Source organism: Colletes gigas, unplaced genomic scaffold, assembly GCF_013123115.1.
Source record: "Colletes gigas isolate AHSC1104 unplaced genomic scaffold, ASM1312311v1 Colletes_gigas_Sc00003, whole genome shotgun sequence".
Lineage (NCBI taxonomy): Eukaryota > Metazoa > Arthropoda > Insecta > Hymenoptera > Colletidae > Colletes > Colletes gigas.
Window position 1 is genome coordinate 3422530 of NW_025106632.1, and position 23882 is coordinate 3446411.

The 23882-nt window shown below is 30.9% G+C and overlaps 6 protein-coding genes across 10 annotated transcripts; 3 read left to right on the top strand and 3 right to left on the bottom strand.

Annotated features, from left to right (window-relative positions):
- Positions 1–2073: 2073 nt before the first annotated feature.
- LOC122404961 (integrin beta-PS) lies at positions 2074–8415 on the bottom strand. 2 transcript variants are annotated; one of them, XM_043409386.1, is made up of 10 exons: positions 8277–8415; positions 7086–7251; positions 6470–6776; positions 6156–6384; positions 5968–6052; positions 5247–5894; positions 4841–5152; positions 4548–4748; positions 3971–4474; positions 2074–3894 (listed from the first exon to the last, which is right to left on the bottom strand). In XM_043409386.1, exons 2-10 carry the CDS (start codon positions 7248–7250, stop codon positions 3829–3831), a joined length of 2517 nt encoding a protein of 838 aa, XP_043265321.1. In that variant the 5' UTR covers position 7251; positions 8277–8415; the 3' UTR covers positions 2074–3828. The 2 variants fall into 2 exon arrangements, with proteins under 2 accessions (XP_043265321.1, XP_043265320.1); XM_043409385.1 differs by lacking the exon at positions 8277–8415 and having other exon boundaries at positions 7086–7259.
- Positions 8416–9361: 946 nt separating this feature from the next.
- Positions 9362–16357, top strand: LOC122404607 (ATP-dependent RNA helicase p62-like). 2 transcript variants are annotated; one of them, XM_043408716.1, is made up of 8 exons: positions 9387–9405; positions 9552–9645; positions 10166–10207; positions 10477–11493; positions 11888–12066; positions 12161–12220; positions 14874–15110; positions 15241–16357. In XM_043408716.1, coding segments are annotated over exons 2-8 (1641 nt in total). In that variant the 5' UTR covers positions 9387–9405; positions 9552–9643; the 3' UTR covers positions 15345–16357. The 2 variants fall into 2 exon arrangements, with proteins under 2 accessions (XP_043264652.1, XP_043264651.1); XM_043408717.1 differs by lacking the exon at positions 10166–10207 and having other exon boundaries at positions 9362–9405; positions 15241–16353.
- Positions 16358–16808: 451 nt separating this feature from the next.
- Positions 16809–17743, top strand: LOC122404743. Its single transcript, XM_043408964.1, has 2 exons — positions 16809–17288; positions 17405–17743. The coding sequence occupies exons 1-2, from the start codon at positions 16809–16811 to the stop codon at positions 17615–17617; spliced, it is 693 nt and encodes a 230-aa protein (XP_043264899.1). The 3' UTR covers positions 17618–17743.
- Positions 17618–18981, top strand: LOC122404983 (mitochondrial thiamine pyrophosphate carrier-like). The gene is made up of 4 exons (XM_043409425.1): positions 17618–17874; positions 17949–18101; positions 18248–18450; positions 18513–18981. The coding sequence occupies exons 1-4, from the start codon at positions 17755–17757 to the stop codon at positions 18979–18981; spliced, it is 945 nt and encodes a 314-aa protein (XP_043265360.1). The 5' UTR covers positions 17618–17754.
- Positions 18982–19015: 34 nt separating this feature from the next.
- On the bottom strand, positions 19016–21081 carry LOC122404981 (glyoxylate reductase/hydroxypyruvate reductase-like). The gene is made up of 4 exons (XM_043409420.1): positions 20802–21081; positions 19893–20213; positions 19362–19819; positions 19016–19278 (listed from the first exon to the last, which is right to left on the bottom strand). The coding sequence occupies exons 1-4, from the start codon at positions 20954–20956 to the stop codon at positions 19151–19153; spliced, it is 1062 nt and encodes a 353-aa protein (XP_043265355.1). The 5' UTR covers positions 20957–21081; the 3' UTR covers positions 19016–19150.
- A 561-nt stretch (positions 21082–21642) lies between these two features.
- LOC122404982 (bifunctional methylenetetrahydrofolate dehydrogenase/cyclohydrolase, mitochondrial) lies at positions 21643–23693 on the bottom strand. Of its 3 annotated transcripts, XM_043409424.1 has the most exons (5): positions 23266–23693; positions 22888–23072; positions 22547–22747; positions 22385–22465; positions 21643–22293 (listed from the first exon to the last, which is right to left on the bottom strand). In XM_043409424.1, the coding sequence occupies exons 1-5, from the start codon at positions 23337–23339 to the stop codon at positions 21944–21946; spliced, it is 891 nt and encodes a 296-aa protein (XP_043265359.1). In that variant the 5' UTR covers positions 23340–23693; the 3' UTR covers positions 21643–21943. The 3 variants fall into 3 exon arrangements, with proteins under 3 accessions (XP_043265359.1, XP_043265357.1, XP_043265358.1); XM_043409422.1 differs by having other exon boundaries at positions 22385–22747; XM_043409423.1 differs by having other exon boundaries at positions 22379–22747.
- Positions 23694–23882: the final 189 nt, after the last annotated feature.

The following is a 23882-nucleotide window of genomic DNA, read 5'->3' on the forward strand; positions in this document are numbered from 1 at the left end:
TTATTGCTGTTGAGTGAGGTAGACACATTTATTATGTACATGTATATAAGTGCTGCCATCTTTAAAAAGGTTTGTGGTGTTGAGCGAATGAATCTTGTAAGGTTAGTGTCTATGAGGTATGTAACACCTGGGAGAGCGTGTGTGTGATGTGATGTATGTAAGAAGCTTTTAGAATTATAATAAATGTTTTAATAACTTTTCTGAATATCCTATCCTGAAAAGTAGTTATTGATCAATTGTAATTAACACCCCACAAGCTGCCTTTTTAAATACTCTTTCGTATGACAAACTAATTTTTATTTCATCTGTTAATTACAGTCGTGTGATCCTAGGAACAGCATTAGAATACTTTTGACCACTGTGTTACGTAATAATTTATCTACATAAATCAAATTGTAACTGTAATTGTAAAATTTTTAGATGATTTTGACTTAGGCGTTCAATTTATAGGATATCTAAAATTACTTTTGTTTGTCCGTTCTGGACTACTTGAAAATCTGCTAAATCGATTTATATTTTAAACTACCTCTATTTTTTACCACATATATCAGGGAATAGGATACGCTATTTATCATCGCGTTTCTTCTCAATGAAGATAAGTAATAAACAATTATAAATAAGAGATAGTCGTGCCTGTCTGTTTGCTACTGCGTCACGGGAAAATGGCTAGAGAGATCGTGACGAAATTTAGAATGTATTCCTAAAGTAATATCAATTTTAAAGACCTTTTACACAATATTTTCTGGTCTCTAGTTCTAGTTGAAGGATATTTTAAAGCTTATTGTGGTTTTTTAATACTTATAGCCACTGCCCAGCAGCTTTCATTCTGCTCTTACTGGGAATAAATTAAATATTATTCATATATTGTATCGTTGAAAAATTATGGAAAAAATAAAAAAGGATTTAAACGAATGCAAAAGATCCTACCCTTAGCATTTAAATACAGTATACATATACTTATGTATCTTATTCTGAGGTAGTGTGGTTTTTGATTCTGTTTACGAAATTAAATATAGAATTCAATGAATTTATACACAAAAATGTTCAACTAAATAGAGACCAATGACACGAACTTGTTTTTTCCATGGTGCCTTTCGAATGGTGTTACACCATTGCCGTAACTACTTGGATAATAACCCCCACTTCTCTACTGCCGTTCTTCGATCATTTCATTCTACTTTAAATCGCGCGAGGTCATGCTGTTTCAGGTTTTCACTTTTACCATATCAGTGACGTTATAAATAATCGGATTCCCTGTTCTTGGAAGCTACAATTTTGAAAAAGAATTACGTAGATTTATGTTCTCGAATGATTGTCTTTTTTCTCAATTTAACGAATTCTCGAGTGGATTTATACGATTGAAAAAATTTATTTATTAAAATCTGTTCACTTTGCCCGATAAATTATGTAATGTATTATTGAGAAATATTCAAACATTGTTGGCATAATATAATTTCTCTGTATTTACGTTTGTATCATTTTCCTTGGATCATGAAATATGACACCTACCATATTATGCACTTTATGCACCTATCTTTTTACAAGAGATAAGCTTGCACCAGATGCTGTCCGCATAGAAATTTTGTTTGTCATGAAAAACCACGCAATTTATTAAAAAACTGTTATTGTAATATATTATTACACTACATTCTAACTGTGCAGCCAATTTTATATGTAAATGGCCTTTACAGTATACAGAATGTATACTAAATTTTTTTATATAAGTTATTTTCTTAAGTGGAGATACATATTTTTTTACATAAATTAAATTCTTTCATTTTACGTAAAAAAAAGTAGAGGAATGGTAAAACCATAATTAGTATGTGGACATTATACATTAAAAATCTAATTTTTTATGATTTCAATGACCAAATAAAATAAAATATTTAAAATTTATAAACAAAATTAGCAAAATCAATAACGTAACATCTTATATTATTTTGTTATTTGTTGTAATTGGTTTAGTTTATAAACTATGATTGTAAAGAAGTAGTTTATTTGTGAGAACAAGGCTACAAAAATCAATGTATAAATGCGCGCACAAAAGTATATTGTCAATATATGATGACAAAATGTTGTATTTATTTTATCTTACGTTAAGAGTGTAAGATAAACTGATATTCTTTTCTCATTATCAATATTGAAATATAAACTTTGTTTATATAAGTTATTCAGTAAATAATTTCACGCAAGCATAACATTTGTTTCTATCCGGGATTCATTATTAAAAAATTGTTTTACAGCTTAATATATTTGATTCTTTCATGCTGAGAATTTATTTTTAAATATTTAAATAAGAGTAAAATGTAAAAGTTCTAAATCACATCTTATTAGTATAATTAAAACTGATTAATACAATACATTACGAAAGTATTATGTTAATTTTCAAATACGTTTCGAATGTTGATTCAAGTGGCTTTAAAGAGCTGCAATAGTTTTTTTATTAATCGTATGTCTATTATGTATAAGACAGCGAATAGGCAACAAAATTTTGTAACCTTTTGTTTACATAATATTTCATATAACTAAAAAAAAAAAATCGATGTATCTATATTTTTTAACAATTGCAAAATGATTTATACTTATTACTACGCGTTTTGTTATTTTATACATTTATACAATTTTCTACATACATTTCCAAACTATCCTTTATGAAATCTAAAACATGTGTGAGAACAAGGAAGACATAGAACGAAAACAATTGATCATCGTTTCTTAAAGTACATCTGTAAATAACGTTTTAGATCTTGCAATATCACATATTTAATGTGCCTTATTTGTATTTCCTATTTGAAATATATTAACGCATGATACATCTCAATAAATATGTTATTTAAAAAAGAAAATTCATCTTACTCTAGGTATTAATTCAAAGAGAGAGAGACAAAACCTATTGAGAGATTAATATTCTTTATAAATTTCTGACTAAAAAAGACAATTGAAAAATGGTACAAACAGTTTTGTCGCAAGATAAAAGGCACTTGTATATAAAATGCATGGTAAGATAAATTGTAAATCTTAGAATCGTTACATTACCATATTGCCATGCAGATATTCATTCTTACATTGCAGTTTTTTATTGTATAGAGATTATTATCCCTTGTATATAAATTACATCTACACACACATACGTACACATTCATACATAGCAGTCTAAGTTATATGGCAGTATTATAATATCGTACTTAATGAATAGGTCGATCGAATTTCATACTACATTAGTTCCCATTAAATACTTACGAGTTACAATGTTAAAAACTACTTACTTCTAAAGCTTCTTTTGATGCACAATTGTTGTGCCATTTAGATCTTTTGTGTCTTGCCTTTGTGTACAGTGTATTACTTTGATAGCAATGGGTGATAAAGAGCACGAGTGATAAAGAGCTAAAAAATTGTATTTTTTTTTTAATTTACTGATAGTTAAATATAGGTTAGAAACAAAGGAAGTGTAGTTAAATGAACGTGTGCCACATGATTGGGAAGACGAAATTTTTTTTTTTTTAACGATTATGCTTGTGAATCATGAACAATATAACGAAACAAAGAAATTAGAGTTTCACGAAAAGAATGAAAGTAATTATTTCGCTTGGAAGTTTCAAACAACGATCTTGCTGAGAAATGCCGAGGTATGTACGGCAAGATCGATAGATCGATAGGTCGAAAGTAAAAGCAAAAGTCTGGTACGGAAAAAGATCTAAAGGCACAACAATAATAAAATATGTTGTTTATCGTTTAAATATTAACCAGTTTAAAATTTATATAAAAAACACAATTTACTGCAATGTAATAGTTTTGCATCCTCTATCAGATAGAGATCATTCTTAGTTCTCATTTTCCAGCATACGTTGGATTCTTAAATGTTGACGTGGCTTGTTTATAAATTGGATTTTCTCCCTGTTTAAAGATATTTATAATAAATGATTTTGTAATAAAAATATATCTAATCGAAAGGAATGATTAAAATACTTACCGTATCCCATTTAGCCATCATTCTGTCTCTCTCAAACCTTGCAAATTCTCTTCTATCATGTATAGTCGTCAACAACTTCCATAAAAGTAATAATGCAAGACCAATTAAAACAATTGCTGCTATCACGCCTAGCACTATACCCAGCATGTAGACTTGTGGCGGACATTCTCTGTCTTTTTGTACTCGTACTTGCAGACAATTTGTTTCATTGTAATAATAAACAAAATTATATTTACAGTCATCTTCGTCTATACCAGAACATGGCTCCTCGTCCTTATCAACGTCCGGTATAACCGTTTCAACTGGTTCAGGGACAAATTCTTTACAATTTTTTGCACATTCCTCTTTGTCGCTAAAGTTTCCAGTACCATACATTTGGCACAATACACAATTTTTTAGCTCTTCACAGCGACTTGGGCATGTGGGGCATTTATTACAATGTTTACCCGAGTATCGCATATTTCCTTCTTCATGACAGATACATTCACCACAAATACAATCGCCCTAAATAGGAATAGCAATAGTACTTAAAATTAATTTATAATGAACCTTTTGTATATTATAACGTTAAACTTACATGTCCTGAACATAATACTCCGTTTGTGGTTCCCGGTGCAATACAAGTTTCGTTAGAGGATCTACAATTACAAGATGGTCCAGTCCATCCAGCATTGCAGACACACTGTCCACATTCACAAGTTCCATGATTAGAACATAAGAAACCTTGATCTCGATCGCATGAAAAATTATCGCACTCGCAAAAGTGACCTGATATTATCTATAGAAAATAAAAATAATAAAATAACATTAAATATTTTGCGTCAGAGTAAAAGAGTTAGATCTGTATATTAAAACGATTTATATATTTACTTCTTCGGGATTTTCTCTTTCTTCGCACTCGCACTGACCACATGCACAAGTTCCTCTCCCTGAACAATCTACAAGAGAAGTATTATCAGGCCTGCAAGATTGAATATGTTTATCAAATCCTGTCATCTCATGATGAGGGCTGCATTCACAGCGTTTCCCGAAGAATCCATCGTAACATTCACAAACACCACATTTTAAAGTTCCAACACCATTGCATTCTGGTGATTTTGGTTCGTACATAAGACCTTCGCGTTCACACTCACAGTCACATAACATTTCCAGATTTACAGTAAGAGTTTCATTAATTCCAACCTAAACAATATTAATATATTCAAATACAATACTGTTTCTTGTTTTTAAACATATGTGAAATTAAATGTACATATATGAATATTTCTATCCTTACAGGATAAATCTCAAATTTCTGTTTCCATTCTGATCTATTTTCCGGGCAACTCGTGACTTCAATTTCTGCAATAAATTCGACCTTTGTTCCAACTTTTAGCCCATCGCATTTTGAAGCTTCGATAAGTGGTCCCGCGCCCAAACATTTTGAAAAATATTTTACTTTTACAGCACTGCTGGCTGTATCTTTCATTTCGACGGAACTTGAAATAGCATCGTATTGTTCTCGAATTAATTCTACAACGTTGCTCGAGTCATCCGACAGTTTGCCGGCAAAAGATCCTTCTACGTGTTTAGTCAGTCTTTTATATATATTTATTTGTTCTTCAGTGACAGCCCATATAATATTAATAGCGTTCTGTTTAACCTTTAAATTAATTTGAGAAATACTTGGATAGTCTTGCAAAGATGAATGCGTATAGAGACCAGTGCCATCCAAATGACATATACCATCATTTGGTTTTACAATGCCACCTAGTTTTCCATCACCTGCATAGTGAAAACCAGCATCTGTAGAAAATACCAACAGTCTACGTGCCTTTTCACGCCAACCAATTTGTCCTCTACAAACTATAGCCTGCATTATTGCATCAAATCCGCCTTCCGGTGCATCCAAGTTTCCAGACACTGAAGCATTGCGCACTAAACTCTGTATGATTAAAATATGTAAATAATAGTTTTTATGTAGAAAATATTTAAAAATAAAATTATTAGGTACTTACTGCAAAATGACTAGTGTCTTGGGACAATGTCATAATATTTTTGTATCCATACGGTGCCGCACATCCATCGCATGGTTCTATTAGTCTGAAATACAAAAATGTCTGTAAATTTAATATTAAACAATACGTTAAACTACAATTATAGAATATATATGTATGGAAATACAAATTCTTCTTAGGAAACTTACGACTTTGGCATTGTATTAACATAAGGCATTACAACTTTATCAACAAAACTGCCAAAGCCTAATCGAAAGTTACTTGTGATTTTACTCATACTTTCTACTAAAAGTTGACCTAAATCTGACAATTTCTTTTTATCATCTTCCATTGATTTACTCAGATCCATAAGGTAATACAGATCAACAGGATAATCTTCTGCTTGTGAATAAGCAAAGGTCATTCTATGCGCTTCGCCTGAAAATATTTATATCGCATTAAATTATAAATATTGTACTTCACTGAAATTTATTAGGATTCTATAAAAACGTTAATAACTCACTTATTCTAAGTTTTAAATTAACTTCTTGTGGCCAAATTTGCACAGCTTCTTGTCTTCTGCCGCTACTGCTGCTGCTGCTGCTACTACTACTTTCTCTGTTCGATTGTGAACTAGAGCTAAATGAGCTAGAATTCATGTACGAATACTCATAACTATTGATACCACCAATGGTATAGCCACCTTTTGTTAGATTGTTATGTCTTATCATACTAAAAACATTGTCTGGATTCCATGTGTATTCTGCTGGACATGTAGCAAATATTTTGGTATTTATATTTGGTAGAAAGCATCGTTTTTCTGAAAATTTCTATAAAAAAATATAAATGTACTTATTCAACAAGTTTGGTACTGACAATGAATCATGTCTCTGAATCAAAGTTTAATATACTGATTGGGGCGTTTAAATGGGAATGCCTAAATAATATCCTGATTGTCTATGGTTAAATTTGTCATTTTAATTCATAAGAATATAAGAGAAAAATATTAAGTTATTATTCTAATTATTACTCTTTTAATATGGTAAACATACATACATATGTAATTGCAATATATAAAATTAAGAAATATTTTTAAAGAAATTTGTAATTTATATTATATCTATCAAAATAACACTTACCGGTGCAGCACACCATGCACAATGTGGTGTTTGTATGCATTCGTGACATGTTTGCTTGCTAATGCAAGGATTCATTCCTGTCAGTCTCTCTGGAGGTGGATAATTTGCCTTTGCTAGCGATATAACAATCGCTATTGCTATAATCCATCTCAAGCTGCCGAACATTCTATACATATAAAAGTAAAATTAAGCATTAAAAACAATATTCCAAAAAATATTGAAATAATAATGAATCGTCAGCTACCAATAGAAATTTTAGTAGTAATGAAACAAAGTTTATTTTAAATTAATATAATTTTACAGATTATAAAAATACAAAATATTCTTTTATAAATAAATTGTATGATATTCCTTTATTAAGTACCAAATGAATTAGAATTTGTACGAATGTTTAAAAAATAAGGAAATAAGTATGAAGTCATGTTCTTAAAAAGTTGACTCATCAAATTCTTAAATTATGTGTTCAGTAACTATTTTTATTTTCCAGGCGAATGCAAGTGTTAAGTAATGATTATTAATGTTTCTGTTATAAATAAAAGCTATTTAATAAAATTAATATTTAAAATTAGGGCAACCTAGTAGCTTCACTTATAAATACAATGCATACATTGCAAGAGGAACTATTCTTAAACGACTAGGTCAACCTGTCATCTCATTTTGATATTTTAAACAAAATTACACATGTTATAATTAAATTAGTTAATTTTTACAATAAAAAGAAGACTTTCATTCAAAATTTTAATTTGTGTATACAGATAATGAATCTACTGATTTTTATGTTAACCCATATATAGTTGTATATAGGAAAAAGAAAAATTAGAGAAAACGAAAAATATATTAAAATAAAAGAGTAATTAATTGTTTCCTAAACGAAGGAACAGAATGCAATAGAGGTGTAGTTATACAAAATCTCCCACACTTTAATTTTCGACTTAAGAAACATTTCTTGTATCACTCGAATAAACTTTAACTCATGAAATTAAAAAAAATTTTGAACATACATTACAGGTGTGCCCGATACCTGTAAAATTTGATTATCCATAGCATAAGACAGGTCGCTTATTCATTCACAAAGATGCCGTCATCTTTATATTTACAAAGTGCTATCACTTTGCAAACCCGAATGTGAACGTTAAAACGATGTAGAACGAACAAAACAAGGACTGGTCAAGAAACACATGAAGGGCTTACGTATTTTCAGAAGGTCCCCTTTTTGATTTGCTATTAGAACATTACAAGTCTGACGAATGTTTTCTTGTTACTTGAATCACCATAAAAGGTAACCCATCAAACGCATGCACTCCACAAACAACTGTGTCTACAAGATCGCGATGGGCTCACACGACTGATTTCTATTAGACGTATAACAGAGACTAAGAACATATAGACGAGCAACTCTCTACAGATAAATGAAGCAAAATTGCGCCATTAGCACTGCATGTACTTGATGCACGAACTACTTTACAAAATGTCCGAATGGTGGGAAATCTTAAAATTAATTTAAAATTTTATATGATTATTCTACGTGCTTAATGTTTCGTTAATATGTAGAGTTATATTGGATCAAAGTTTTGGAAAATTTACAACCAAAGTTGAAAAAATTAAATTTTTATGAAGATAATACAACATTAAAACAAATGCATAAAGTATGTTATATTTCCATTGGACTATAAAGTACAAAAATGATTACTATTTTCATGTAAATCGTGTTTTATATACCAACAACGATTAAAAAGAGTTGTTAATTGTTGGTAATTAATAAGAAAACACCGCTAAAAATAAAAGATACAAATTAAATTTTTACAAAACTACATGTTAGCTAATAAAATAGACGAAAATATTAATAAAAAAAAATTATTATTTCTAAAATACATCGTTACTATTTCTTAATAGTACTTGAGCGTCTTGGAATTAGTTATTATCGAGAATACTATTATTAGTTTACAGTACAGAATCATTTCCAATGAACTACCACACAACTAGGGCAGTAGATATTGGATGGTGAAACCGGAAGTGAAATTCTCGACATTAAAAATATTTAAAATAATAAATGCCTGAAATACATTTAAAAATATATTAATGTTAAAGCAATATATATATGCATTTAATCAGAGTAAATAATATTATAAATAGAATAAACAATATACATGATTTTGTGTAACGTCGTCTGTGCATCTACAGTTTAATGAAAATCAATACTTGCAAAATCTGCGTAGAGAACTGAAATGCGTTTCTGCGCATTCCCACCACTATAACTACTGGTGTGTCTCATATCCGGCTTCGTGGTGAGTCGTTCTTTCTGTCCCTGGAAGCGGTGCAGGTAAGACGTTTGTTCGTTCTTTGTTTTACTTTATTTTTCGTTAAATAATCTAGTATAGATATACGTTGTATTGTAATTAATTAGTAATTTCTTTATCGTTTTTTTGATTACTCAAGCGTATTAAATGATTGTGAATGTAATTTTAGAAATCTTTGCCGCTTGTCGAGTCAGTCAAGTATAACAAACTACGTTAACATCAATTTAATCCGGGACTTAAAGGTCATCACTAGCATCAAACATGTAAGTAATATTAAAATGCATAAGTACGATGGAAAATATATTTTCATTTAAAGTTCCGCGGCATTCGCTACTATATTATGATAGTGTTCGCAATTCTTACAACGGTCACTCGTGGTCCGCCATTACGCTAATATCTGCATTGCGTCGTTGCTAAATTTCTTCTGTTATGTCCTTGCAGAAATGTATAAATCTAACATTATGCAATATTTTTTGATAAGTATTTCTTTCAACAAGTATATAATTTATTTTGAATTACAGTTTTACATAGATTTATGTACCTTTGGAAATGCTTAATGTATTTGTCTATTACAATTTTTTAGAATAAGCAACTTTGAATTTATAAAACCTTATTCAAGGTCTTAATTAAAAAATACGTAAATTAAAAAACACATCAATGTATTGTGAATGTTTTAATTAGTAATGGGTTTAATTATTGGGTTTGGCTAAAGTGTAATAACCTGAATAGAAATGGTTTATCACAAAAGTTACATAGATTGATTGTAATGCTTGTAAATTAAAGGTTACGACAAGTAGTTGGTGCCTTTGGAACTGTTCTATTTAGGTTTGTATCCAAATAAGTATATATAGAATACATTTAACATTTAGAAAAAATAATTGTACCTCTCATTTTGGCATGCCTCCATTTTATATACATTAATGGAGCATGAATGCTTATGGGAGGAAAAACAAAGTCTGAATTGCCTTTGGAATCCACACATTTTGTCTGGAACCGATTCTCTATGTTCAGTACATTTATGCATAAAAACTAACACATTTTATATACCATAACAATGATCATCTCTACAACTACTTGTATTTTCTCTTCCATAGGACTTATGGAGCTATGTCTAACGGTTACCACAATGGAAGTTACAGGGGTGGTAAAGGACAACCAAGAAGTAGGTACGCGAGTACCACCAGCACACCCAACAGAGGTTTTGGAAACCGTAATAACAAAAATTCTACAAGCAGTGCTGGTACTAATTTGAGAAAACCAAACTGGAGTTTTGAAAGTTTAAAGCCTTTTAAAAAGGATTTCTATATACCACATCCCAATGTTCAAGGACGTCATCCTCGAGATGTTGATGTATTTAGACAAGATAACCAAATTACTTTAAAAGGAGAAAAAGTTCCTAATCCTATTCAACATTTTGAGGAAGGAAATTTCCCTGATTATGTAATGCAGGGTATTAGAAAGCAAGGATTCAATGAACCAACTGCTATTCAAGCTCAGGGATGGCCAATTGCAATGTCTGGTCAAAACATGGTTGGAATTGCACAAACCGGATCTGGAAAAACATTGGGATACATTTTACCTGCAATAGTACATATTAACAGCCAACAACCATTAAATCGCGGTGATGGACCAATCGCTCTCATTCTAGCGCCTACTAGAGAATTGGCACAGCAAATTCAGACTGTTGCTAATGATTTTGGTTCTTTGTCTTATGTGAGAAATACTTGTATTTTTGGTGGTGCACCAAAGGGAAGTCAAGCTCGCGACTTGGAACGAGGCGTTGAAATCTGCATTGCTACACCAGGGCGGTTAATTGACTTTCTGGAACGCGGTACGACAAATTTACGCAGATGCACTTATTTAGTATTGGATGAAGCTGATAGGATGCTGGACATGGGTTTCGAACCACAAATTCGAAAAATTATTGAACAAATCAGGCCGGACAGACAAGTTCTTATGTGGTCCGCTACTTGGCCGAAGGAGGTTAGAAATCTTGCAGAGGAATATCTTACAAATTATACACAATTGAATATTGGATCGTTAACGCTAGCTGCTAATCACAATATTCTTCAAATTGTTGATGTCTGTCAAGAACATGAAAAGGAAACAAAGTACGTATTACGTTTTGAATATACGTTCCGTATTTTGAACATTTAAGCTCGTTTTGTTACTAGCGTCGCGCAAGAATCATTATACCGAACATTTCAAATTGTTATTAAAATAGCGCATTTTAAAAATAGTAATTGAATGATTAATGATTATCTATTTTAATCGTAAACCCATCGATTATTACTTTAATTAAAATTTATTCCACCGTTCTGTACTTCGACAGAATACAAATTTTTTCATTTTAATTTTTATGATGATAGTACTACTTGCATGATATTATATGATTTCATATAAAAATTTTCCTCTAAGAAGAACTGACTTTTATTTAGCCCGCAAATATTTTTGTGAGTTGTTTTTAACGCTATCCAATCACGGTCGATTTTGTGTTGATTTTAGATTGGGGACTCTTCTTCAGGAAATTGGTAATGTTAATGAAGATGGTGGGAAGACTATAATTTTTGTAGAGACAAAAAAAAAGGTGGAAAATATCACTAGAAATATTCGTCGTTATGGGTGGCCTGCTGTATGCATGCATGGTGACAAATCTCAACAAGAAAGAGACCATGTTCTTAGAGGTTTGTTCTTTTTTTTTTTTTTTTTCGTAATTAATATATAAGTAGTAAACAATCGTATTAATCTTAATCCATGAAATGTATAATTAAATTTCAGAATTTAGGAACAACAGAGGTTCGATTCTTGTAGCAACCGATGTTGCTGCTCGTGGATTGGGTATGTAATACAAAAATTTTTTTTTCGTTTTTTGTTTTTAAAGTTAGATTTTCAAAAATGCATTTACCCCTCGATAGAAAATTGCATTTACGAAAATCTACACTTATTTAGAAAGGGTTAGGGTAAAGTGGCGATGTAGCACAGACTGGTTATATGAAAGTGATGCCTCACAATTTTTAGTATAAATGTAATTGATATTATTAAGGAACTTACTATCGTAATTAAGGAACAGTTTGAAAAACTTTATAGGAAATAAAGTATCATAATTTATTGACAGAGTGTTATAAATACTCTGTAGAATTTGGTAATGAATAATTAGGATATAGTAAAGTGATACAAAAAGATTATTGAAGTAAAAATGTATCTAATACACATTCTCAAACTTTACATAAGCTTAGAATATTAAATAGACGGCATTAGTTAGCTGGTATGTTTATATTTTTTAATTATTTATTTGTATCACTTATTAAACATATAGCTTTTTCGTTATAATAATTACACATTTAAAAAAAAAAAAAAATATTTAATAGCATATTCATATTCAGTTTTTATAGTTGCATAGGTATACTGAATATTCATTCATAATTGCAGCACTTCGTGATAGGGAGATAAACAGGATGATTCGCATAAAAGGTGAAAGTTGTATATAATAGGCTGTACATTTTATTTACTTTAATTAAAAGGGCATCGAGTTTCAGTGTCTAAAATCGTTTATACTATAAGTTGTCTTGAACTGTTTTACCAGCATTATTAAACATTCACTAATGCAATCTATTTTAATTAATAGAAAACAAAAAAATGTTTTAGATTATGTGCTTGTGTTAAAGAATTGAGAGCAAATATTGGAATACAGGAAATGCGTTAGTAATACGTGTGGGCATCTTATAATTTATGTTAATCAGTCTGGTTGTCCTTTGTTTCAGAGGCACATGGTGCACAAATTGTGTTGAGTGTGCGATGAAAAACGATCGTTCGATAAAGAAAACATGGCTCACTCACTGTACATGTGCAATTCTGTTTTGCACATAATATTGTACTTAATGTGCCTCTGTGTTCAGCCTGTGTACCACACAAGTAGTAGAGTGGTGCGCGGGTGGTGCCGTTATCGCACTGGTTGGGTGTGAGATAAGACCGTGGTTTCCATTTTGGTACAACCATCACACTTCATAGCCAATGCTCAGCCGGTGTCAGAGACAACAATCTATTGATTTTGCTACTATCGCTACTCGCTGGTGATGCTTAGGACACAACATTGCGATGTGAACTTGCATTCAAGAATAGCACACCCCCTAGGGCGCTCTGTATGCAGTCACATGGAATGCAATGTTCAGCGGTTACAGGGTTTGTATTTATTATTATGCAGCTAACTTACATTCATATGCATTTAACTTAATCTTAAAGTTGATGCAATCTTTTAAAATATTCTTCGTATGTACCTAACATTTAGGAATGAAATTAAGGCAGTATCGAATTTTCAATAGTTTTAACGGGCATAATAGTTAACCTTCATCATATAAATGTTAAATATTTAGAAATATAATTTTGTAGTAAAGTATTTATTTGATCAATTTTTTGTTTCGCTAAATTAAGATTAAAAAAAAAAAACAATAATTTTAGTATATCTATTACATAGTACTATGAAATTTATGTGTTAAAAGAGACTTTTATTGTAATATTTAATATCAATTTACTTACTGATACGTTTGATATATTCAATTCTTGATGATATATGAACGTGAATCTGCTAGATATTTACGTCGAAGAAGTAAACTTATTTCATTTGAGGTCGTTACGAAATAATATAAAATTAAAATATTGAAATAAGAGAGAATTTTTACAGTTCTGTCACTTCTCACTACTTTCGAGGATAATTGCAGTAATCGTTAAGCGAATTGTCCTGTCAAGATTAATCTTGCCTGTACCGCTTTTTCTTTTTCGCACGTTTCGCTTTTGAAACGGATTAGAAATACAGGCAGAGAAACCTCAACAGGTCACTTTTATTAATTATTACTATAACACGTCGACTGCAGCTGAACGAGTCAACCCACGAGCAGATAATCTGTCACTGGACGCCACCTACGAGTAAATAATGCATAATGGGCATGAGAAAGAGGGATCAGTATGCATTAGAGATCTGATTATTAATTCATAAAAAAAAATTCAAATAAGTAGAAAATTATCTCGTAGCTAGCTCCTATACGAGTTGCGTTGGGAATCATATTGCTCAAAACACTGCGGCAGTCAACATGATTATCTGTGATTATAGAACTTTACATTTGCTATTCAAATATTTATTACATTTAACGTGTTAGTATGGGTTAGTGTATGATTATAGGCTTAGCTGCATATGTATTTCGGACTGAAGAACTAAAACATAATAAAATTAATTGATTTGATTAGTTTGAAAATAAAGTACTACTGTTCTGACAAAGTTAGTGTAAAGATTAACTTTAATTAAAAAGAAACGTATGTAGGTTTCATTTAAAAAAAAATCACATAGCAAGTCAGAAATTGTTTATTGGGCACAATATATACATAGTATTAAAAGTTAGCAGATTTGTTAAGTGTAACAAACGTGCATAACTATATTTAGATTTGTATAAGCCCAGTATCATATAATAGTACCAATTTTAAAGTAAAATCATTTCTCTAGATGTCGATGATGTAAAATACGTGATCAACTTCGATTATCCATCATCATCTGAAGACTACATCCACAGAATAGGCAGAACTGGCCGTTCAAATAGTACGGGAACAAGTTACGCGTTCTTTACACCACAAAACAGTCGACAAGCTAAAGATTTAATTAATGTACTTAAAGAAGCCAACCAAGTTGTCAATCCAAAGCTTTCAGAGCTTGCAGACAGGAGTGGAAACTATGGTGGCCGAAGTAAGTGTTTTCGCGTACAATAATAAAATCAAAGTAAATGCAAAAGTTCTACGACATTTTGTTTTTAAACTATTCGCAATTGAGTGGTATCTCTCCTTAACTAATATCATTTTTTAACTTATATTTTCAGATCGTTGGGGATATGGCGGTGGTAACCGAGGAAGAGAAAATATGTTCTGTGGAACGCATAAACGATTCGATACGGGAAGGAACTCTAGTTATAATTCTAGTTGATTTGTTTCGACTTTGACCACATATCTGAATAAGTAAAACCTCTTGGAGACCTAAAACTTAGTTACAATTTTTTTATCTGTGATTAGGAAAAGTTCTCCATGGAAAATATGCTGCTATACTTTAGTTCTGTGCTCGGCTAACTTTTTATGTTATTTTTATTTATGACCGTATTGTTTTTGTTAGTTCTAGTACAAAACTTAAAGAAATGCAGAACACATTTGGACAAATTTAAGTTATACGATAATTATATATTTCTATTTTTTTTCACTCATCGAGACGCGCATAAACTATGGCTATGAGCTGATCAATTGCAGATTAATAATGCTAAGTACAAAAGCTACTTAATGCAAACAAAACTCATGACAATCTTCTAAAGTCAAATTTCAATTCTATGTATTCTTTATAAACCCGTTTTACTAATAAATTTTAATTGTATACGTTTTAAGTTTTGGAAACAATGATAAACATCGATAACATCTTTCATTTGTTGCGCGTCTCAGAAGTAGGAGCTCAGTAAGTTGTGAAGTAATAGTAACTGTATCAGTATTCATTCCAATTCTTTTAATACGATCAATATTAGTTATTGGTCATACGATGAAGTTGTTTTTGTTTGTCTATCTCTGATATAAAGTGAAATGAAGGAACGCACTGAATATTATGACTGTGAAGCTACACTTTTCTTACATGTATGTCTTACTAATAACTATGTATAACGATAAATGAAATAATCCTAAACCTGTTAAAAAGAAACATTCTTGGATAAATCGATCTCTTCTAGTAAGGTTTACCCATGTTTAAAACTGTAGTTTGACTTAAATTTTCCACCCGACGTGTCAAATTCGAATTCGTCATACACGACACTTTAATCAACGTTCTAATTCGTGAATGGTTTTGTTAATTATATACCTTTTAAACGTTTGAAGCACCTAAGGAACTATCGCACGTCAATGTATTACAATTTTCAGTTCTCAGTAATAAACTTCGAAACAAATGAAAATGAAAAAAATATTCCTGATGTTGTTCACAATATGACTTGTCCCGCCAACAAACCCAAATAGTTCTGTACGTTAATTTTTCTGATTCCTCTATCAAATGATGCTGGAAAGATTTTACAATCGCGTTTGAATTCACATAGATTAAGGAGCCTCATTTTTTAAAATAAAGAAATTACAAATATTTTTTCAATAAATTTGTGGAGAAAAGCAAGATGAAGCAATATTTAAAGATTGTTCTCGTAAAAATATCTGAATCCCGCTGTTCTTTACTTATCAAAAGTACGTCGTAGCCTTAATTCGGCCTTGAATAAAATGATCTTTTAATTATAATTATGTTTTAGCTTGTGCGGTCGAGTTTTATTTAAAAAAGAGTATATTGTATTGTAGATTTTATAAATATTTACATTGAGTTACAGAAAGTTATTTTCGTTTAGATTTGTATATTATCGATCAAACGAGTGAATGAAAGATGGATGAACCGGTAAGAAAATGTGTACTTGATTACATCCGCGAAATCAGAAGATTCAAATTTTGTAGGCTTATATTTTGTGCAAAAGTTACAAACTGTGATGATATTGAACAACTGTTTGATACCGCAATTAAAAAGAAATTTTTGGAACGTATTACAGGATTACTTCTCATTTATCCTGGTATCGTGATTCATTTGGTCGAAGCCGTAGAAGACGATGTTTTCCGATTGTGTAACGAAGTATCTACTAATAATCCGGATGTTATAATTAACGCTAAATGTTTGTACATGCAAAGTGGTGCAAAGCGATTTTTTCAAAAATGGCATTCCGCAAGAATAAATAATTGCAGTTCGAATGACAAAGAATTCGAGACAATCGATGATAGTTTTGAAAATGTTTCTAGTATACATACAGCAATGATTTTAAATTTACACAAATTGTATACCGAATTGTGGAATATACGCAGATTAAAAAGTTATGTAAGTATGAATTAAATTGCGTTAATTTCTAGCATATTTTAAATACATAAAAAATAGCAATAAAATTTTTATAATTTTCGATAAATTTTTTAATGTAATAATAAACTTTTGCGCAGGAAAATTTTATCGAACACTTGGATTTAATATCTAGGAAAGGACATTTGAATGTTCCACTTGAATCAAACATAGAAATTGTGCTTAAAAGTCGTTGGGGTTACAATTTAATGACATTAGCCAAGGACTACTGTGATTTAAAGTATCAGTATAATTTCGACGACTATTCTCCAGTTTCTGAAATTATACACGATATTAATTACACTGTTAAATAATTGTATAAACTACTACGCAGTAACGCAAACAATGACTGATTTTACATTTGCTTCGCAAACTTTGCTATTCAAATCGATAGAAGCAAATCTGGCCACACAGAATTGAAGTTGCACTGTGTCGATAAAGAATTATAACTATGAGTACTTTGCTAAAATCAAGCGATCATAACTCAGATCACGCTGTAGCAGGGGCTATTAGTGGCTTCATATCCAGATTTCTTTGTCAGCCCTTAGATGTTGTAAAAATTAGGTTTCAGGTAAAACAATTATAAAATACAAATATATACAATATTATGTTCCATTACGTTTAGAAAATTCTTTATTATTATAGTTGCAAGTAGAACCTGTTACTAATCATCATGTTAGTAAATATAAGTCTTTATCACAAGCATTCTTTTTGATATTTAAAGAAGAAGGACTTTTTGCTCTTTGGAAGGGACATGTTCCTGCTCAATCACTTTCAATTGTGTATGGAATGAGTCAGGTATTTGGTTATTTAGTTAAACGAAACATTACTATGAAAATTTGTATTAAAAAGTGAAAAAACGATTTGTTTGCTTATACTTCTTCTAACATTATACAAATATTTTAAAATGCATATAAAAATATGTAATTGTTAACAATTCACAGTTCTCTTCATATAATGTGTTCATGAAAGGATTGGATAATTTTTCACTTTTAAATGAATATAAATATTCAACAAAATTTATAGCAGGAGCAGGAGCTGGTTCTGTAGCTACAATCGTGTCATTTCCTTTTGATACTATAAGAACCCGATTAGTGGCACAATCAAATAATCATCAAGTATATAAGGGAGTTTTTCATTGTTGTAGGTAAGTTTTTAAGAAGACGATATTTCGGACATTGTTCTATTTTATAAAATATATCTTTCTAGTTGTATTCTTCGACAAGAATCACCAATAACATTTTTTCGTGGTTTATTACCAACTTTGTTGCAAATTGTACCGCATACTGGGCTGCAATTTGCATTTTATGGATTTTTCAATGATATATATAAAAAATACTCCAATGAAATAGATACAAGTTTTACTAATTCTATAATGTCCGGTAGCGCAGCTGGTTTATTAGCCAAAACTGCAATATATCCATTTGATCTTAGTAGAAAAAGATTACAAATACAAGGATTCCAACATGGTAGAAAACATTTCGGTGCCTTCTTCTATTGTACAGGACTTATAGATTGTTTAAAGGTGACATTCAAAGTAGAAGGTGTGAAGGGTCTGTTCAAAGGTTTAGTACCAAGTCAGTTGAAAGCTACAATAACCACAGCATTGCACTTTGCTACATATGAGCAAAGTTTAAAATTATTAAAAGCAATGAGACAGTATACTTCAGAAAAATAAAATAATGAGATTGATAGATAGTGAAACAAATATATCACTTCATTATCACTATTTATATAACATTTAAGTACATATATATATATATATATATTGATACATGAAATTAATAAACGATCTGTGTTTATAAATCATATTTGTAACTAATGCTAATACATCATATAATTTATATTTATAATTGAAGTGGAGCAGGCATTTGAGTTGGTGTTCCTTTCAAAACTGCCAGAATATTTCTGGCAGTTATTCTCGACATTTCCTCCCGCGTTTCTGTAGCTGCACTACCAATGTGAGGTAGTATCACTAGTATGAGAAGTAACATGAATGTTTATCATATTTATATATGGTTTACCATGGATTTATAAATACATGACTATCACACTTACCACAATTATCTAATTTTAATAGTTCACTATCTAGTGGAATAGGCTCTGGAGTCATGACATCTAAACCAGCTGCTTTGATTGTTCCTTTTTTCAAAGCTTCTAACAGAGCAGATTGATCAACAACTTCTCCTCTACTAACATTCACAAATATAGCAGACCTCTTCATTTTCTCAAATGCACCTTGGTTAAACATTTGCCTTGTTTCTGGTGTTAAAGCTATTGTAACAATTACAAAGTCACTCTTTTGTAGTAGTTCATCGAGTTCTACTATTTCTCCTCCAAATTCAGATGCTTCTTGCTTGATACTTCTACTTGTATATAATATCTTAGCAACATTGAAGTTTTTTAGTATCTTTGCCACTTGAACACCAATTCGACCTAATCCTACTACCCCAATAGTAGATCCTGATAATCCAGGACCACACATCCAAGTAGGTGCCCATGCTTTCCATTCTCCCCTATGAGTGATATTTTATATGAAATCTATGCTCAACTAATGCAATGTTTTATTATATGTATTGTATTCCATACTTGTAAATAGCTCTGTTCGATTCCAACAATCGTCTAGATGTAGCTAACAATAATGCTACAGTTAATTCAGCTGTAGCATCTGTTAAAATACCAGGAGTATAACCAACACTAATATTTCTTTTTTTTAAAGCTTTTAAATCTAAATGGTCATGACCAACTGACATAGTGCTAACAACTTTTAATTGTGGTCCTGCAGCATTTAAGATTTCATCATCTATTTTATCTGTTAGTAGACAATAAACTCCATCAACATTTTGTATTTTTGATAACAATACAGATCTTGGAATTGGTTCAGGTTTGTCCCAGAGTATAATGTCACATCTAAAGTAACCCATAGAAAGAAAAATTCATAGAGTAAAGAAATTTTGCATTTAAATTGTTGGCTCGAAACATTTGAAAGTTATATGTATTCATTAAACAATATACAGGCATTTGTTAATAATACAAATTTGCAGTCAGTATCTCAATTTCCTAAAAAGCAACAAAATGATCATATACGGTCTTTCGATCCGATCCCATTAGATTTTTATTTGTGGGATTTGAGACTATTCGGGAAAGGCTCGATATTTTGTAGCGAATGTGAAATTCGATTAGAGGTATGAGAGTAAGAGTGTATTGAGGCACATGGTGGACATTTCGATCATTTTCTTTATAGTCATCCATAACTCGAAAAGTAAAGTAGATAGGTAGGATATTTTTTATTTATTTTATTGTGTAGATTCAGTTTCCTAAATATTTACATGCATTTCTGAAACAATCCGTATAGTTAGAGGGAGTAAAAAACAGTGAGTATGCATGATTGAGATGTAGTTAGCATTCGTGCTCGCAGCTTGCGACTCGCGACTGCGCGATAAGTGGATACACGGCTTAAGAGAGAGAGAGAGAGAACGATTTTGCAAAAACACTTACTGTTCTTGAAGTAAATTTAACCCTGCTTTTGGAATGTCCGGACGAGTGATCAAAACTTTTGGACGGACCATTTTTGTTGAATCGAATGTAAAGAATTTGACGACGTTTCGCGAGGAAAGTTTCAGAACAACTGAGACTGAGAGTAATGCAGGCATGATATAGATCGCAGACTCAACTGTTTAGTGATAACTCGCTTCGCTATTGCTAATGCTCGAGTGCGGGACATGTAAGTTCGGGCAACTTTTAGATATGAAATAGTAAAGCTACCCGTTCGCCTTTTTTCTCATCTTTCCTAAAGCGTGGGGAACTTCGAACAGTTTTTGGGAATCTCGAGAAAAGAAGTAACTGCGAGCCTTTCTTTTTCATTCTTGAAATAAGTTTACAATCCAAACGTAATCTGCATTTTTCATTGCAAATAGTTCACAACATTATTGTTGAAATAAACAGACTCGTACACGTGATTAATTGCGGTTTATATATTTTTCATTATCAAAAAACATTTGAAAAATACATTTTTATGCATATTAAAATATATTTATAACGTATGTATTATATGCAACATACAATGCAGTTTCTATATTTTAAAACATTTGATTTTGTAAGAAAAAAAGAGTAATATGAAATTATGTGGCTACATTTATATTTGGAACAGTTTGTCATTTGATATTGTAATTTGTAAAGTTCACAGTAATAGGAATTGTTAACATAACAATAAATAATTCTTATAAGATTTTTGTGTTTAAGTTTATGCTTATAGGCATGGATAATACTAATTCAAGGGAAATAATACATTTTTCATAGTAATAAACATTGCATTATTTTAAATACTATATTGGTTTGGTAATACAGATACATGGCAGATACAGCAGCAAATAAATAAGATCGGTATTTGGGCATTCCAAAAGAAGCAGATGTAGCCAGCAGTGAACAGTAAGCATGGCCCATACATAACGGATTGATTTAACCCTCGGGCAGTCCTCTGTTTTATTATACACTAATGGTTTTTACAAACGTACTGATATAAACTTCATTATAGTTTTGTCCATAATTAAGAAAGATTAAAAGACCCAAAGAATGCCAGAGGATTAATAAGATTACAATATCTCTATTATCAAATATACATCAGTTTTATTAAGACAAGACTATTTCGTGCTCTGATGATTTTTAGTAGCTACCGAAATTGTATTTTTCATTAACATTGCTACAGTCATAGGCCCTACACCACCCGGTACTGGAGTTATATACCCAGCAACTTTTCTTACATTCTCAAAGTCCACATCTCCTACCAATTTGTATTTATCTCCTATTTTCGTTTTTGTAATTCCAACATCGATTACGCAAGCTCCTGGTTTTATCATCTCCTGAGTAATTAAACCAGGAACACCAGTTGCTGCTATGACTAAATCAGCCATTTTGGTATATTTCTTTAATTCCGTGTGGGGAGTATGGCGATGACAAATAGTCGTAGTCATATTTAAACCATTTCCTTTACCTATGAATTAATAATTAAAACTTTAAATTTTGAAGTTTTAACACAGTGAAATATATATAATTATAGTATTTAAACAACTGTATGCCCTTACCACTGGCATGTAAGAGTAATGCGATTGGTAAACCAACATGTTTGGATCGTCCTATAACCACTGCATTTTTTCCAACAGTATCTATATTGCTCCTAATTATTAATTCTTTTACACCTAAAGCAGTCGCAGATATGACGCAGTTGCTATTTAACATTAAATTACCTATATTTTCTAAGTGAAAACCATCAACATCTTTGTTTGGTGCAATTGCCTGACACACTTCATGTTCATTCATCTGATCTGTTAGTGGTAATTGCACAAGAATTCCATCTACAGTTTTGTCTGCATTTAGATGATTGATTTCTTTAATAAGGTCTTGTTGTGTCATAGTTTCTTCTAACCGAATAGTATAACTTTCAATTCCTAAAACATTAAGAAAACTAATATAATATTTATAAATTTGTAATTATTAAACTTCTTGACACTAATGCAAGCTATCGTGTATGTTACTAATTTTTACTTAAAAAGTTATTAGAATGTTAAAATTTTAAATTGTATCTTACCAATTGCAGTTGCAACTTCCATTTTTCTCTGAACATATACTTTACTGGCTGGATTATTGCCAATTAATATAGCTACTAATTTTGGTCTCTTTTTACCATCTTTTATCAAAGCATTAACAGCTACTTTTAAGTCATTCTGAATTTCATTAGCTATCTGTTTTCCATTTATTATTATAGCATTTTGGCTAAAAGTAATGTAAATTTTGTCTTAAAAATTATAACACTTTCAAAAGAAATTTATCATAAATGTTATAGAACTTTCATGATACTTGTTTATTGTTTGTTTACTTTTAAAATTATATTGGTATTAATTATCAAAACAATATTAATATTATTGTCACGTATGAACATTTCAAGTAATTAATATGAGTTACTTACACAATTTTTGAAGTGTATAAATGTCTTACAGACCTCTGGGAAGCAACTGTTAAAAATGTTTTCCATGGAAACATTATACATAAAACGCAAAATTACTTATTAGTTTGTTCTATGAACTAGTGTCACAGTTACTTAAGAAGCAAGAAATGTCATTTAATTTCTCCCCTGTAACAATTTGATATTATTACTTTCCTTCTTGGAATTGTAATTTGAAATCACGATATCGGAATTTTTGTAAACAATGCGATAAGAATAATGTAATATAACTTTTGTTAAAAACGTATCGATTATTCGATAGTAATTTCTGTCAATTATTGTTCGAATATCTGTACGGTGTTCTCGTGAAAGGTGCTGTCTCTTTTTCTTTTTTAAACGAGTTTCGAGAGTACTTTCTCATTTTTGCAAAGTGTGAGTTAGCGATCATATTGCCAAACAGGTCGGGTTTTAGCACATGCGCCTTGAAAACAGCATCAGTAAAGTACTTCGATTGAGTAAAAACGGGTTTCGAATCGCCCCTTGGTTGATAGTTTTAAACATTTTTTTATAAAAAGAATTTAACAGTATTACACAGCGTTCCGAAGTTAAACATCAACATCGAGAAAAGTGTTGCAAAACCC

Excerpts from the sequence above, each read along its gene's own strand:
- LOC122404982 (XM_043409423.1), bottom strand. The coding sequence starts at position 23,339 with ATGTTTCCATGGAAAACATTTTTAACAGTTGCTTCCCAGAGGTCTGTA. Across the intron at positions 23,073-23,265 it reads TTATACACTTCAAAAATTGT|CCAAAATGCTATAATAATAA; the intron begins GTAAGTAACTCA and ends CATTACTTTTAG. Across the intron at positions 22,748-22,887 it reads GGAAGTTGCAACTGCAATTG|GAATTGAAAGTTATACTATT; the intron begins GTAAGATACAAT and ends TTAATGTTTTAG.
- LOC122404607 (XM_043408716.1), top strand. Across the intron at positions 11,494-11,887 it reads GAACATGAAAAGGAAACAAA|ATTGGGGACTCTTCTTCAGG; the intron begins GTACGTATTACG and ends TGTTGATTTTAG. Across the intron at positions 15,111-15,240 it reads TGGAAACTATGGTGGCCGAA|ATCGTTGGGGATATGGCGGT; the intron begins GTAAGTGTTTTC and ends TTATATTTTCAG.
- LOC122404961 (XM_043409385.1), bottom strand. The coding sequence starts at position 7,259 with ATGTATAGAATGTTCGGCAGCTTGAGATGGATTATAGCAATAGCGATT. Across the intron at positions 6,053-6,155 it reads GTTAATACAATGCCAAAGTC|ACTAATAGAACCATGCGATG; the intron begins GTAAGTTTCCTA and ends TTTGTATTTCAG. Across the intron at positions 5,895-5,967 it reads AAGACACTAGTCATTTTGCA|AGTTTAGTGCGCAATGCTTC; the intron begins GTAAGTACCTAA and ends TTAATCATACAG.
- LOC122404981 (XM_043409420.1), bottom strand. The coding sequence starts at position 20,956 with ATGCCTGCATTACTCTCAGTCTCAGTTGTTCTGAAACTTTCCTCGCGA. Across the intron at positions 20,214-20,801 it reads TTAAATTTACTTCAAGAACA|ATGTGACATTATACTCTGGG; the intron begins GTAAGTGTTTTT and ends GGGTTACTTTAG. Across the intron at positions 19,820-19,892 it reads TCGAACAGAGCTATTTACAA|GGGAGAATGGAAAGCATGGG; the intron begins GTATGGAATACA and ends TATCACTCATAG.
- LOC122404983 (XM_043409425.1), top strand. The coding sequence starts at position 17,755 with ATGAGTACTTTGCTAAAATCAAGCGATCATAACTCAGATCACGCTGTA. Across the intron at positions 17,875-17,948 it reads TTGTAAAAATTAGGTTTCAG|TTGCAAGTAGAACCTGTTAC; the intron begins GTAAAACAATTA and ends TTATTATTATAG. Across the intron at positions 18,102-18,247 it reads TTGTGTATGGAATGAGTCAG|TTCTCTTCATATAATGTGTT; the intron begins GTATTTGGTTAT and ends AACAATTCACAG.
- LOC122404743 (XM_043408964.1), top strand. The coding sequence starts at position 16,809 with ATGGATGAACCGGTAAGAAAATGTGTACTTGATTACATCCGCGAAATC. Across the intron at positions 17,289-17,404 it reads TACGCAGATTAAAAAGTTAT|GAAAATTTTATCGAACACTT; the intron begins GTAAGTATGAAT and ends ACTTTTGCGCAG.